This window comes from Melanerpes formicivorus, unplaced genomic scaffold, assembly GCF_026170545.1.
Source record: "Melanerpes formicivorus ecotype bairdi unplaced genomic scaffold, bMelFor1.0.p_v2 SCAF_2, whole genome shotgun sequence".
NCBI classification, from domain to species: domain Eukaryota; kingdom Metazoa; phylum Chordata; class Aves; order Piciformes; family Picidae; genus Melanerpes; species Melanerpes formicivorus.
The window spans coordinates 4,001,402-4,015,057 of NW_027142354.1; the positions used below are offsets into that span (position 1 = coordinate 4,001,402).

The 13,656-nt window shown below is 47.3% G+C and overlaps 1 protein-coding gene across 1 annotated transcript in view; it reads right to left on the minus strand.

Annotated features, from left to right (window-relative positions):
• The window catches only part of RNGTT (RNA guanylyltransferase and 5'-phosphatase), a 319,301-nt gene that overhangs the window by 295,804 nt on the left and 9,841 nt on the right, over nt 1-13,656 (minus strand). The window contains exon 2 of the mRNA XM_068149390.1: nt 9,923-10,032. Within this exon, the coding sequence (XP_068005491.1) occupies nt 9,923-10,032 (110 nt within the window). The remainder of the gene's footprint in view (nt 1-9,922; nt 10,033-13,656) is intronic.

Genomic DNA, 13,656 nt, shown 5'->3' on the forward strand with positions numbered 1-13,656 from the left:
CATTTCATTCAAAAACTAAAATGTGCAACAACGTGAAATCCCCTGCAAAGCCAATCACATCCTGGGCTGCAGCAGGAGAAGTGTGGCCAGCAGGTCAAGGGAGGTGATCCTCCCCCTCTACTCAGCTCTGCTGAGACCCCACCTGGAGAACTGCCTCCAGTTCTGGAGCCCCTATTACAAGAGGGATCTGGAGGTGCTGGAAGGTGTCCAGAGAAGGGCCACGAGGATGATCAGAGGGCTGGAGCACCTCTCCTGTGAGGACAGACTGAAGGAGTTGGGGCTCTTCAGTCTGGAGAAGAGAAGGCTCCAAGGTGACCTCATTGTGGCCTTCCAGTATCTGAAGGGGGCCTACAGGAAGGCTGAGGAGGAACTTCTCAGGATCTCAGGTAGTGGTAGGACTAGGGGGAATGGAATGAAGCTGGAGGTGGGGAGATTCAGGCTGGATGTGAGGAGGAAGTTCTTCCCCATGAGAGTGGTGAAGCCCTGGAATGGGTTGTCCAGGGAGGTGGTTGAGGCCCTGTCCCTGGAGGTGTTTAAGACCAGGCTGGATGAGGCTCTGGCCAGGCTGATCTAGTGTGGGGTGTCCCTGCCCATGGCAGGGGGGTTGGAACTAGATGATCCTTGTGGTCCCTTCCAACCCTGACTGATACTATGATACTATGCTGTCAGTAATTAAGGCAGCAGCATCAACCACTCAAATGCCAGGATGTACACAAATTCAGGCTGCTTTGCCCACTCTAATGTGTCCACTTGTACATGCACTTCCTTTCTTAGTGTTTGGTTTTTATAGCTGCTCAATAGGTCTTTTAAACCATCCCTGGGGAAGTGACTATGTGTTTAAAAAGCAAGATGGAAAGCAGAAACCCCACTGGGTGGCATCCAGCACACAAAGAACATCTGAAAGTGGCTTCTACTCATCCTTGGTACACACAACATTTCCATTAACCTTAAACCTCCCAGTATTACTGGGTAAAAGCAGCTCACTGACACCTCTGAAAGTGCTCCTGGCTTTCTGCCTTTTAAGTACAAGTAATCACTTTAGGTCAACATGCTGAATGTTGCTTCCAAGTAGAATCCTTACCCTGAAACTAGATGCCTTTTAAAGGTGTTTGAAGAGTGGTATTTTAGCAAAATCCACCTTCCACAGCTTTGTTACATGAACAGCACACTTGCAAAACACATTAACACCATTACACACGTGAGACAGCAGAGCACTGCCTCTTCAATAGGTTTAAAACTCTACAGCACATGCTTATAAACAGGATTTTGAGCAGGTTTTGTTTCCCTTAAGGTCAACAGACTGGCAATAATTGCAACCATTTAGCAGTGCAGTTGGAAGGCTTGCAAATTAAAATACTGCTTCCAGACAACTCAGAAAAGAAATTCCAACCGTAACTGGAATACAGCTGAGAAACAGCTGCCTTGCATGGCTCTGGTGTTCAGTAGATCCCAAACCACCTAACTTGTAATTATCTATGCAGGTAGTCAAAGTTCTGATTAAATAATAAGAGTAATAATAAGAGTAGTTATTATTATTATTATTTCCTAATGCTTTCATTGATCAGATATTACAAAGCATCACAATGTTATGTCAGCAGCATTAAACGTTTGTAGTGTAATATCCACATCAGTTCTTTAGGTCTAAATTCCTCCTTGGTTACTCTGACTTTGTGGATTTTATTCAGAATTACCTATTTGCTTCTATTACTTCAGCTCTGGTGAGACCCCACCTGGAGTACTGCCTCCAGTTCTGGAGCCCCTATTACAAGAGGGATATGGAGGTGCTGGAAGGTGTCCAGAGAAGGGCCACGAGCACGATCAGAGGGCTGGAGCACCTCTCCTATGAGGACAGACTGAAGGAGTTGGGGCTGTTCAGTCTGCAGAAGAAAAGGCTCCGAGGTGACCTCATTGTGGCCTTCCAGTATCTGAAGGGGGCCTACAGGAAGGCTGGGGAGGAACTTGTCAGGATCTCAGGTAGTGATAGGACTAGGGGGAATGGAATGAAGCTGGAGGTGGGGAGATTCAGGCTGGAGGTGAGGAGGAAGTTCTTCACGGTGAGAGTGGTGAAGCCCTGGAATGGGTTGTTGTCGTGGGTTTGAGAGGAAGGCCCAGCCTTCTCATCCCCCACAAAGAGAAAAAGGAATAAAACCCACAGCTAGCCACAGCCAGAGAAGCAAAGGGAATGCTATATTTACAAGCAATTTTAGGGAATGCAGGCTCTATACACAATTTACAGTATTTACAATATATATACAAGAAATGCACAGCAAAGTAATACAGGAACGAAATTCCCCTCCCCCTTCAGGAGGAGGGTTCCCCCCCTGTACCCCCTTCTCTCACCTTTTTCCCCCAAAGAGGGTTAGAAAGAGAGAAAAAGAGCAGCTGTTAATTAAAGCGGAGTGTTAGTAGGCCACGCTTATCTGTCCAAGGTCAGTCTGGCAGAGAGCCCAGGAGCAGACCAGCTGGAAGAGGGAGGAGGGAAGAATCGAAACTGAGGGAAGAATCGAAACTGAGGAAGGTCTCAGTCACACTCAAAACTTAAAGTTGCACTCTACCCATCTACCCATGAAATTCGTTTAGACCTGTCTTTTGTTTACAAAACATTCAGCCATAGTGTCCCTTTCTTAAAGGCACAGCCTGAAACGGTCACAGTTGTCCAGAGATGTGGTTGAGGCCCCATCCCTGGAGGTGTTTAAGCCCAGGCTGGATGAGGCTCTGGCCAGCCTGATCTAGTGTGGGGTGTCCCTGCCCATGGCAGGGGGGTTTGAACAAGATGATCTTTGTGGCCCCTTCCAACCCTGACTGATACTATGATACTGTGCTTTAGAGACATCCAAGCTACTTCAGTAGGAGTCCACCTGAAAGCAATGTTATATCACCTGAAAATTCAAATATTAGCAGCTTGATTGACACTGAAGATCCAGACTGAGAGCATACTGGCCAGCAATTAATTTTGTATTAGGTAAACAAATGGCAATTAATTTGTTGATTACTTTCTTCTCACCCCACACTCAACAGCACTCCCCAAATGTCTCAACACTGCTTGATTCACAAGAGAGAGCACACAAAACTTCCAGGTGGTACATACTGTAGAATTCCTGTGACATTCTGTGTACGCACTGTAGGTCCTTGCCACTGTGACACTGACACAAACCAGCTCAAAATAATTGTTCAGAGGGGAATGACACATTACATTATCAATCTTCAGAGATGACTGTACAGGACAATGTGCTAGGACAGAAAAATTAATCTGAAATGAGACAGTTCTATGAAAACTATTGAGGTATTTTTCTACCATTCTACGCAAGCAGCTGCTCCAAGGAGGGAATCAGAGTATCTTCCAATAACATGCTCTGCACTCCAAAAAAAGCATAAAAGCCTCCCTTTATGCTCTGCACCTTCATTAGTGGTGTGCCCCAAGGATCAGTGCTGGGCCCTGTGCTCTTTAACATCATTATTGATGATCTGGATGAGGGCATTGAGTCCATCATCAGTAAATTTGCTGACGACACCAAGCTGGGGGCAGGAGTTGATCTGCTGGAGGGTAGAGAGGCTCTGCAGAGGGACCTCGACAGGCTGGACAGATGGGCAGAGTCCAAGGGCATGAGATTGAACACATCCAAGTGCCGGGTTCTGCACATTGGCCACAACAACCCCATGCAGAGCTACAGGCTGGGGTCAGAGTGGCTGGAGAGCAGCCAGGTGGAGAGGGACCCGGGGGTACTGGTCAATGGTAGGCTGAACATGAGCCTGCAGTGTGCCCAGGCAGCCAAGAGGGCCAATGGCATCCTGGCCTGCATCAAGAACAGTGTGGCCAGCAGGAGCAGGGAGGTCATTGTGCCTCTGTACACTGCACTGGTTAGGCTGCACCTCAAGTACTGTGTCCAGTTCCGGGCCCCTCAGTTTAGGAAGGAGGTTGACTTGCTGGAGCGTGTTCAGAGAAGGGCAACAAAGTTGGTGAGGGGCTTGGAACACAAGCCCTATGAGGAGAGACTGAGGGAGCTGGGATTGCTCAGCCTGGAGAAGAGGAGACTCAGGGGTGACCTTATTGCTCTCTACAACTACATGAAGGGAGGTTGTAGACAGGCAGAGGTTGGTCTCTTCTCCCAGGCAGCCAGCACCAGAACAAGAGGACACAGTCTCAGGCTGCTTCAGGGGAGGTTTAGGTTGGATGTTAGGAAGAAGTTCTACACACAGAGAGAGTGATTGCCCATTGGAATGTGCTGCCTGAGGAGGTGGTGGAGTCACCATCATTGGAGATGTTTAGGAGGAGACTTGACAGGGTGCTTGGTGCCATGGGTTAGTTGATTAAATGATGTTGGATGATAGGTTGGACTTGATGATCTCGAAGGTCTCTTCCAACCTGGTCTATTCTATTCTCTGATGTTCCAAAAACTCCATATAAAAAAAAACAAACAAAAAAAAAAAACCAACTAACCCCTGGTAGCCACAGGAATTGCAATACTTCAGTCACTGCACCCACCAGGCTTATACCATGCTTGTGTGGACCAGCCACAGTTCTCACCTGTAGAAGAGACCTTTATCTTTTTACAATCAACCAGGTTGGAAAAGACCTTTGAGATCATTGAGTCCAACCTATCATCCAACACCATCTAATCAACTAAACCATGGCACCAAGCACCCCATCCAGTCTCTTCCTAAACACCTCCAGTGCTGGCAACTCCACCACCTCCCTGGTCAGCCCATGCCAATGGCAAATCACTCTTTCCATGAAGAACTTCTTCCTGACATCCAGCCTAAACCTTCCCTGGCGCAGCTTGAGACTGTGTCCTCTTGTTCCGGTGCCGATTGTCTGGGAGAAGAGACCAACCCCCACCTGGCTACAGCCTCCCATGTGCACGTTCATCGCAGAGGGGCTTTGAAGCCATGGTTTAGTTAGTCATGACGTGCTGGGTGATAGGTTGGACTTGATGATCTCCGAGATCTTTTCCAACCTTGTTGATTCTAGGATTCTATGCTCTACTCTGAAGACATCACAGCATCACCAAGGTTAACATCACAGCAGTCATCACAACCATCCTCTCCGTAAGTTTGCTCCTAGAGAGTTCTTACTAGGAGCTGATTTTTGAAAGACTACAAATAGTCACTCACTGGAAATCTAAAAAAGAAAAAGCTTTCCCAGCCAACATGTAACATGATTCACATCTTCTGGTCCACCACATCCATTGAATAAAACAGAACTGGAAGACAAAATAATTTTAGCTTGTTGAGCAACTTGTCACTCAAATTTATGTCTTACGAGGACTGCTTCAGCACTACAATGCAGGCTGCACGCTGGAGCAATTGAAAGCAGCTACTTCTCTTGCTCCTCATTGTAGAAGATGACTGGATGGCAGGGGGAAAAAAATCTTGAAATCTACATCTTAGCATCATAGAATCAAAAAGGTTGGAAAAGACCTCAAAGATCATCAAGTCCAACCTGTCACCCAACACCTCATGACTACTAAACCATGGCACCAAGTGCCACGTCCAATTCCCTCTTGAACACCTCCAGGGATGGTGACTCCACCACCTCCCTGGGCAGCACATTCCAACAGCTAGCATCTCTCTCTGTGAAGAACTTTCTCCTCACCCCCAGCCTAAACTTCCCCTGGCACAGCTTAAGACTGTGTCCTCTTGTTCTGGTGCTGGTTGCCTGAGAGAAGAATAAACCTTTATTTAGAATAGAATAAACCAAACCAGGTTGGAAGAGACCTTCAAGATCATCACATCCAACCCATCAACCAATCCAACCCTCCTAAACAACTAACCCATGGCACCAAGCACCCCATCAAGTCTCCTCCTGAACACCTCCAATGATGGTGACTCCACCACCTCCCCGGGCAGCCCATTCCAATGGGCAATCACTCTTTCTGTATAGAACTTCTTCCTAACATCCAACCTGAACCTCCCCTGGTGCAGCCTGAGACTGTGTCCTCTTGTTCTGCATCTTCTGCATACACTAACACCAAGATCTTCATACCACCTCCACTCTGCTCATACTTATTTTGGCCAGGCTCTCCATGCTGTCCTACAGTTACAAAAGCCTCCCTCCTCAATTTCTCACATTCCAGCTATTTCCAGCTATTAATGCCTTATGCCTGTGCTCTTCTGCTGCTCTGCAATTAAATGGGCTTAGCTAGGTTCCCCTTGTATGACCCCAGAAGTTTCTCATTAGATGCTGGAACTTGAAGACATCCTCCCCAGGAGGCAGAGAGCATTCTACAATGCACTGAATTCTCTCCAGTCCCAGGGATTTTTTCCTGCATTTGTTATTTGAGGAGAGTCAAAGTGCAAGGTCCTGCATCTGGGTCAGGCCAATCCCAGGCACAAATACAGGCAGGGGGCAGAGTGGGTTGAGAGTAGCCCTGGAGGAAAAAGACTTGGCAGTGTTTACAGATGAGAAGCTCAACATGAGCTGGCAGTGTGCTTGTGCAGCCCAGAAGGCAAATCATATCCTGGGCTGCATCAAGAGGAGTATGGACACCACATTAAGAGAGATTATTCTTCCCCTTTACTCTGCTCTTGTGAGACCCCACTTCAATTACTGTGTTCAGTTCTGGTGTCCCCAACATAAGAAGGGCATAGAGCTGTTGGAGCAAGTCCAGAGGAGTGCCACAAGGATGACCAAAGAGCTGGTGCTATGAGGATAAGCTGACGGAGCTGGGGTTGTTCAGCCTAGAGAAGACTCCAGAGGGACCTCAAAGCTGCCTTCCAGCACCTGAACAGATCCTACAGGAGGGCTAGAGAGGGACTTCTCATAAGGGTGTCTAGTGACAGGACTAGGAAGATTGGGTTTAAGCTGAGGTGTAGACTAGATCTCAGGAAGAAATTCTTCAGTACAAGGGTGGTGAGACTCTGGAATAAGTTGCCCAGAGTGTTTGTGGGTGCCCCCTTCCATGAGGTGTTTAAGGTCAGATTGGACAAGGCCTTGGGCAACCAACTCTAGTTGTGAGGCAGCCAAGCCCATGGCAGTGGAGTTGGAGTAGATAGTCTCTAAGGTCCCTTCCAAACTAAGCCATTCTATGGAAATAGTTTAAATCAGTGATTGAATTTATCTCTGAAAACAGTAACATGGCCTAAAACTCATAACTACCTTTCCTAGTAAAAATACTGTGACTGGAGCATCCTGATGGCCCTTCCTAACAGAAATACACCTACCTTTTATGAAGCACAAACACTACTAACCTACCTGCTCAAGAAAGAAATAGATTACATTATTCACACTGTCACAAATTGCTCCTGCACATTTTTCTAGTGAAACCATTAAGACACTATGGCAGTGGTCACAGAATCACAGAGTGTGAGGCTGGAGAGAGTTGGGCAGGGAGAAATGTAATGAAATACAACAAGCACAAACTTTGACTCTTACATCTGGGAAAGAACAACCTCATGGATCAGTATAGGTTGGAGAGCAGCTCTGGGGAAAAGGACCTGGGAATCCTGTCAGACAGCAGGAGGACTATGAGCCAGTAACATGCTCTTGTGGCCAAGAAGGCAAATGGCATCCTGGGATGTATTAGAAGGGGTGTGGCTAGTAGGTCCAGAGAGGTTCTTTGGTAAGGCCACATCCAGAATATTGTGTCCAGTTCTGGGCCCTTCATTTCAAGAAGGACAGGGAACTGCTTGAAAGAGTCCAGCACAGAGCCACAAAGATTATTAAGTGAATGAAACATCTCCCTTCTGAACAAAAGCTGAGGGAACTGGGGCTCTCTAGCTGGTAGGAGACTGAGGAGTGATTTCATTCATGTTTATCAATATGTGAAGGGCAAGTATCAGGATGGAGTCAGACCCTTCTCAGTGATGTCCAATGATAGGACAAGAGGCAATGGGTGCAAGCTACTGTTCAGTCTGCAGAAGAGAAGGCTCTGAGGTGACCTAATTGTGGCCTTCCAGTATCTGAAGGGGGGCTACAGGAAGGCTGGGGAAGGACTTCTCAGGATGTCAGGTAGTGATAGGACTAGGGGGAATGGAATGAAGCTGGAGGTGGGGAAATTCAGACTGGATGTGAGGAGGAAGTTCTTCCCCATGAGAGTGGTGAAGCCCTGGAATGGGTTGTCCAGGGAGGTGGTTGAGGCCCCATCCCTGGAGGTGTTTAAGACCAGGCTGGATGAGGCTCTGGCCAGCCTGATCTAGTGTGGGGTGTCCCTGCCCATGGCAGGGGGGTTGGAACTAGATGATCCTTGTGGTCCCTTCCAACCCTGACTGATACTATGATGATGAAATGATCTTGAAGGTCTCTTCCAACCTGGTCTATTCTATTCAAAGGAAGTTCCACAAGAACATAAGGAAAAACTTTTTCACTGTGAGGGTGATGAAACACTGGAACAGGCTGCCCAGAGAGGTTGTGGATTCTCCTTCTCTGGAGACATTCAACATCTGCCTGGATGTGTTCCTCTCCTTCTCTGGAGACATTCAACATCTGCCTGGATGTGTTCCTGTGTGACCTGCTCTAGGTGATCCTGCTCCAGCAGGGAGGTTAGACTGGATGATCTTTTGAGATCCCTTCCAACTCCTAACACATTCTGTGATCCTGTGATGCTGGCAATCAGAACAGAAATAAGGGCTGCTACCCATTACCAAATCTGTTTCTAACACTCAGATTTTCAGCAAACAGCTCCATGAGAAAAAGGAGTTGCACTGGAAGCTTCTTAGAGGAAGTTCCTCCCAGACAGATATTGTCTTAAATGCTGAACTGGTACCTTCAAAAAAAAATCTGTGGTGGTAGTTGCACTGGAGAAATTTTTGCTGAAGTCTCTTATTTGGGAGATAAAACATACAGACCTAAACAAGAACCAGGTTTCAGAAGCAATTAATTATGTAAACTGTTAGCAGTCAAACAAACAGCAGTAACATTATGAGAACCATGCACAGTGAGTTACTTTTGCCTTGGTAAAATCTACTTTGCAAGGTCTCCTCAAACGCAGATGCATCTCATTCCCAGACTGTGGGTAAACTGCTCTGCTACAAAGACAGCATTCCAGTTACCCACAGCATCTCTCAGCAAATAAGAAAGTTGTATGACTTCAAACAGAAAACAGTCAGAAACTATACCAAGGTTCAAGACAATCATAGTAGTAGTAGTATCAGTCAGGGTTGGAAGGGACCACAAGGATCATCTAGTTCCAACCCCCCTGCCATGGGCAGGGACACCCCACACTACATCAGCCTGGCCAGAGCCTCATCCAGCCTGGGCTTAAACACCTCCAGGGACAGCACCCCAACCACCTCCCTGGACAACCCATTCCACAATGTTCTACTTCTGATGAGAACAGGGATGTTGGAAGAAGATTTATAATCACAGAATCATAGAATCAATAAGGTTGGAAAAGACCTCAAAGATCATCAAGTCCAACCTGTCACCCAACAGCTCATGACTACCAAACCATGGCACCAAGTGCCATGTCTAATCCCTTTTTGAACACTTCCAGTGATGGTGACTCCACCACCTCCCTGGGCAGCCCATTTCAATGGGCAATCACTCTCTGTGAAGAATTTCTTCCTAACCTCCAGCCTAAACCTCCCCTGGCGCAGCCTGAGACTGTGTCCTCTTGCTCTGGTGCTGGTTGCCTGGGAGAAGAGACCAACCTCTGCCTGTCTGCAACCTCCCTTCAGCAATAAATAATGACATCTCTCCCCCAGCAGCAACTGTAATAAGAGAGAAGAGTGAGATTCCTGCTGCTAGTACAGTGAATGAACCAGAGGGTTTTGCCTAATTCTTGCCTAGAAGAAAGTACTGTTGAAAACACAGGGGTTGCAGAGAGAAGCTGAAAAGGTAAACAAAACCATTAATTTTCTGCACAGCTGTCCCAAAGGAAGCCATCAACCACCTCTTTTTTTCCCCTTCAAGCTGAAAAGGAACATTTAAATAAGCATGAACAATAGAAATAATGTTTCAGTTACCAGAAAATGTTAACTTTACCTTCAGACTCTTTAAGTAGTTGGACAACATGCTCGGGTGAAAACGATTTTCTTCAGCAACCTGCTCATCATATCTTGGTCCTAACATTGTCTTCAAAGGTAAAAACTTCCCTATGAAAGACAACCACATTTTGCAGCGTTTTATGCATACTCATGTACATTTACAGTCACAACTTAGCAGTTTCAAAGCAAAGTGCTGAGCAGTTGTAGAGGTCCACCTTGAATGAAACATTAATCACAGGACAAGCATCAGGAAGAGGTGAATCAGCAGGGTTTTTTTTACCTTTTGAGTTCACTCAGAATTCACAACAAAGTTTAAAAGTGTAAATGAAACACAAATCAGCTCATCTAAAACAAAGTAGTTCGACATTCCTAGCTAGCTTTCAGTGCAATGTAAGCTGTGGAGCTACAGGACACAGCAGAGAAACTTTAAACTCAGTACAGTCATAAACATGAAAATGGCATTTTAAATGACAGTTTGTCACCCAGCCATGTAAGCAAGCATCAGCTTTCTTCAGTATCACGAAGGGTTTTGATTACCTGAGAACATAAAACAAGGTAAAGATTGCTGACAAAACAAAATGCACGTGCTCCAGACCGTCTACACACTACAGAGCTTTCTACTGTGCTCCTTAGGCCTTGTTGGAAGAACTCTGTGGCAGTGTTCAACCTTCTCCCAAAGCACACCACCTGTGTGTGGCCCAGACATCAGGGAAATCAAATGTACAACACAAGCTGCCTGACTAACCCAGTGGCTTTCTATGATAAAGTGACTCTGTCAGTAGGTAAGGGATGACCTCATTGTGGCCTTCCAGTATCTGAAGGGGGCCTACAGGAAGGCTGGGGAAGGACTTCTCAGGATCTCAGGTAGTGATAGGACTAGGGGGAATGGAATGAAGCTGGAGGTGGGGAGATTCAGGCTGGAGGTGAGGAGGAGGTTCTTCACCATGAGAGTGGTGAAGCCCTGGAATGGGTTGTCCAGGGAGGTGGTCGAGGCCCCGTCCCTGGAGGTGTTTAAGCCCAGGCTGGATGAGGCTGTGGCCAGCCTGATCTAGTGTGGGGTGTCCCTGCCCATGGCAGGGGGGTTGGAACTAGATGATCCTTGTGGTCCCTTCCAACCCTGAATGATACTATGATACTATGGCCTACAGATGTCATCTATCTGGACTTCTGCAAGGCCTTTGACACAGCCCCCCACAACATCCTGCTGGCCAAGTTGAGAGAGATGGATTTGACAGGTGGATTGTTCAGAGAGTGGTGCTCACTGGCTTCAAGTCCAGATGGAGAGTAGTGACAAGTGTATCCCTCAGGGGCCCGTACTGGGACCTGTGCTGTACAGTATTTTTATCAATGATACACAGGAGGATCGAGTGCACCATCAGCAAGTTTGCAGATGACACCAAGCTGAGTGGTGCTGTCAATACACCAGAGGGATGGGATGTCATCCAGAGGGACCTGGACAAGTTGGAGAGATGGGCCCAGGTGAACCTCATGAAGTTCAACAAGAGCAAGTGCAGGTTTCTGCACCTGGGCTGGAACAATCCTCACTATCAGTACAGACTGGGGGATGAGGTGATAGAAAGCAGCCCTGTGGAAAAGGACTTGGGGGTGCTGATAGAAGAGAAGCTGGACATGAGCAGGCAGTGTGAGCTTGCAGCCCAGAAGGCAAATCACATCCTGGGCTGCATCAAAAGATGCACTGCCAGCAGATCCAGAGAGGAGATTCTGCCACTTCGCTCTGCTCTGGTGAGACCTCACCTGGAGTACTGTGTACAGCTCTGGAGCTCTCAATACAGGAAGGGCATGGACCTCATGGATCAGGTCCAAAGGAGTGCCACAAAAATGATCAGGGGGTTGGAGCACCTCTGCTACAAGGACAGGCTGAGGGAGCTGAGGTTGTTCAGCCTGGAGAAGAGGAGGCTCTGGGGAGACCTAATAGCAGCCTTCCAGTACCTCAAGGGGGTCTACAAGAAGGATGGAGAGACTGTTTCAAAGGCCTGTGGTGATAGGATGAGAAGCAGTGACTTTAAACTAGAGAAGAGCAGATTTAGACTGGATGTTAGGAACAGGTTCTTTACTATGAGGGTGGTGGAACACTGTAACAGGTTGCCCAGAGAGGTGGTTGGGGCCCCATCCCTGGAGATATTCAAAGTGAGGCTTGACAGGGTTCTGGGCAGCCTGATCTAGTTGAGGATGCCCCTGCTTACTGCAGAGGGGGTAGGACTAGATGACCTTCAGAGGTCCCTTCCAACCCAGCCCAGGGTTGGAAGCCCTAACCCTAACCCTAACCCTAACCCAACCCAGACCATTCTATGATTCTATTAACTTAACCAGAATTAGCATGTACTGCATTATACCTGTTACACCTTAGAAACCAAACTCTTATTTCTAATATTGATTCTATTTTTCATCCATCACAGTGTGAGATCTCTAGCTCTTTCCTTCTGAGCCCCAGCAAGTTATAGGTATCCCTTTTCCTTCAAGTGCAGCAGAACAGGTATTTGAGCAGCATGCACTGACCAAACAGCTCTCCCTGTGCTTCCCAGCAGGCAAGAACTTAGAGCCCAAGTCCCTGCCCCCACATCTGCTTAGAGAGCAGAACACCTCCTCCTGTGTGCCACTGGGACCCTGCACAGCAGCTGTAAGAAAGAGACCTGGCATATCTGCCCAGCCACAGTAAGGGTAATGATACAGGTAGGGAGAAAAATTGGGAGACCCTCAGCATTTCTAAGGAGCTATCAAAATAGGTAGACTAATTATATCCCCAGACTAATAAACCCTGATCCAAGGAAACAACACACACACACCAACATTGCTCCAGATCTTTCATCATATTTCTTTTGCATTTTTTAAATTAAAACAAAACAAAGACAAAAAAGGAAACAGGCACAAAAGAGCAGCAGAAGCATTTCCTGAATGCAGGAAGAACTCCAAAGTGGAGCACCAGACATAATGCTTCCAGTAAAATAAAGATCCTGCTGCAAGGTCTGCTGCTGGGAAGCTCTATTTCTAAAAATGCTCTCAATAGAATCATAGAATCAACCAGGTTGGAAAAAGACCACAGAGATCATCAAGTCCAACCCATTACCTAACACCTCACCAGGTTGAGAAGGTCAATGAGGCTGGGGAGAGGCCTTGAGCACAAGCCCTAGGAGGAGAGGCTGAGGGAGCTGGGATTGTTTAGCCTGGAGAAGAGAAGGCTCAGGGGAGACCTCACTGCTCTCTACAACTACCTGAAGGGGGGTTGTAGCCAGGAAGGGGTTGGTCCCTTCTCTCTAGCAACCAGCACCAGAACAAGAGGACACAGTCTCAAGATGTGCCAGGGGAAGTTTAGGCTCAATGTGAGGAGAAAGTTCTTCACTGAGAGAGTTGTTAGCCATAGGAATGTGCTGCCCAGAGAGGTGGTGGTGTCACCATCACTAGAGGTGTCCAAGAGGGGATTGGAGGTGCTATGGTTTAGTCATGAGGTCTGTGGTGACAGGTTGGACTCAATGATCTTTGAGGTCTCTTCCAACCTTGGTGATACTGTGATACCTCCTGACAACTAAACCATGGCTTCAAGTGCCACATCCAATCCTTTCTTGAACACCTCCAGGGATGGTGACTCCACCATCTCCCTGGGCAGCACATTCCAATGGCCAATTACTGTGAAGAACTTTCTCCTCACCTCCAGCCTAAACCACCTTGGCACAGCTTGAGACTGTGTCCTCTTATTCTGTCACAGGTTGCCCAGGA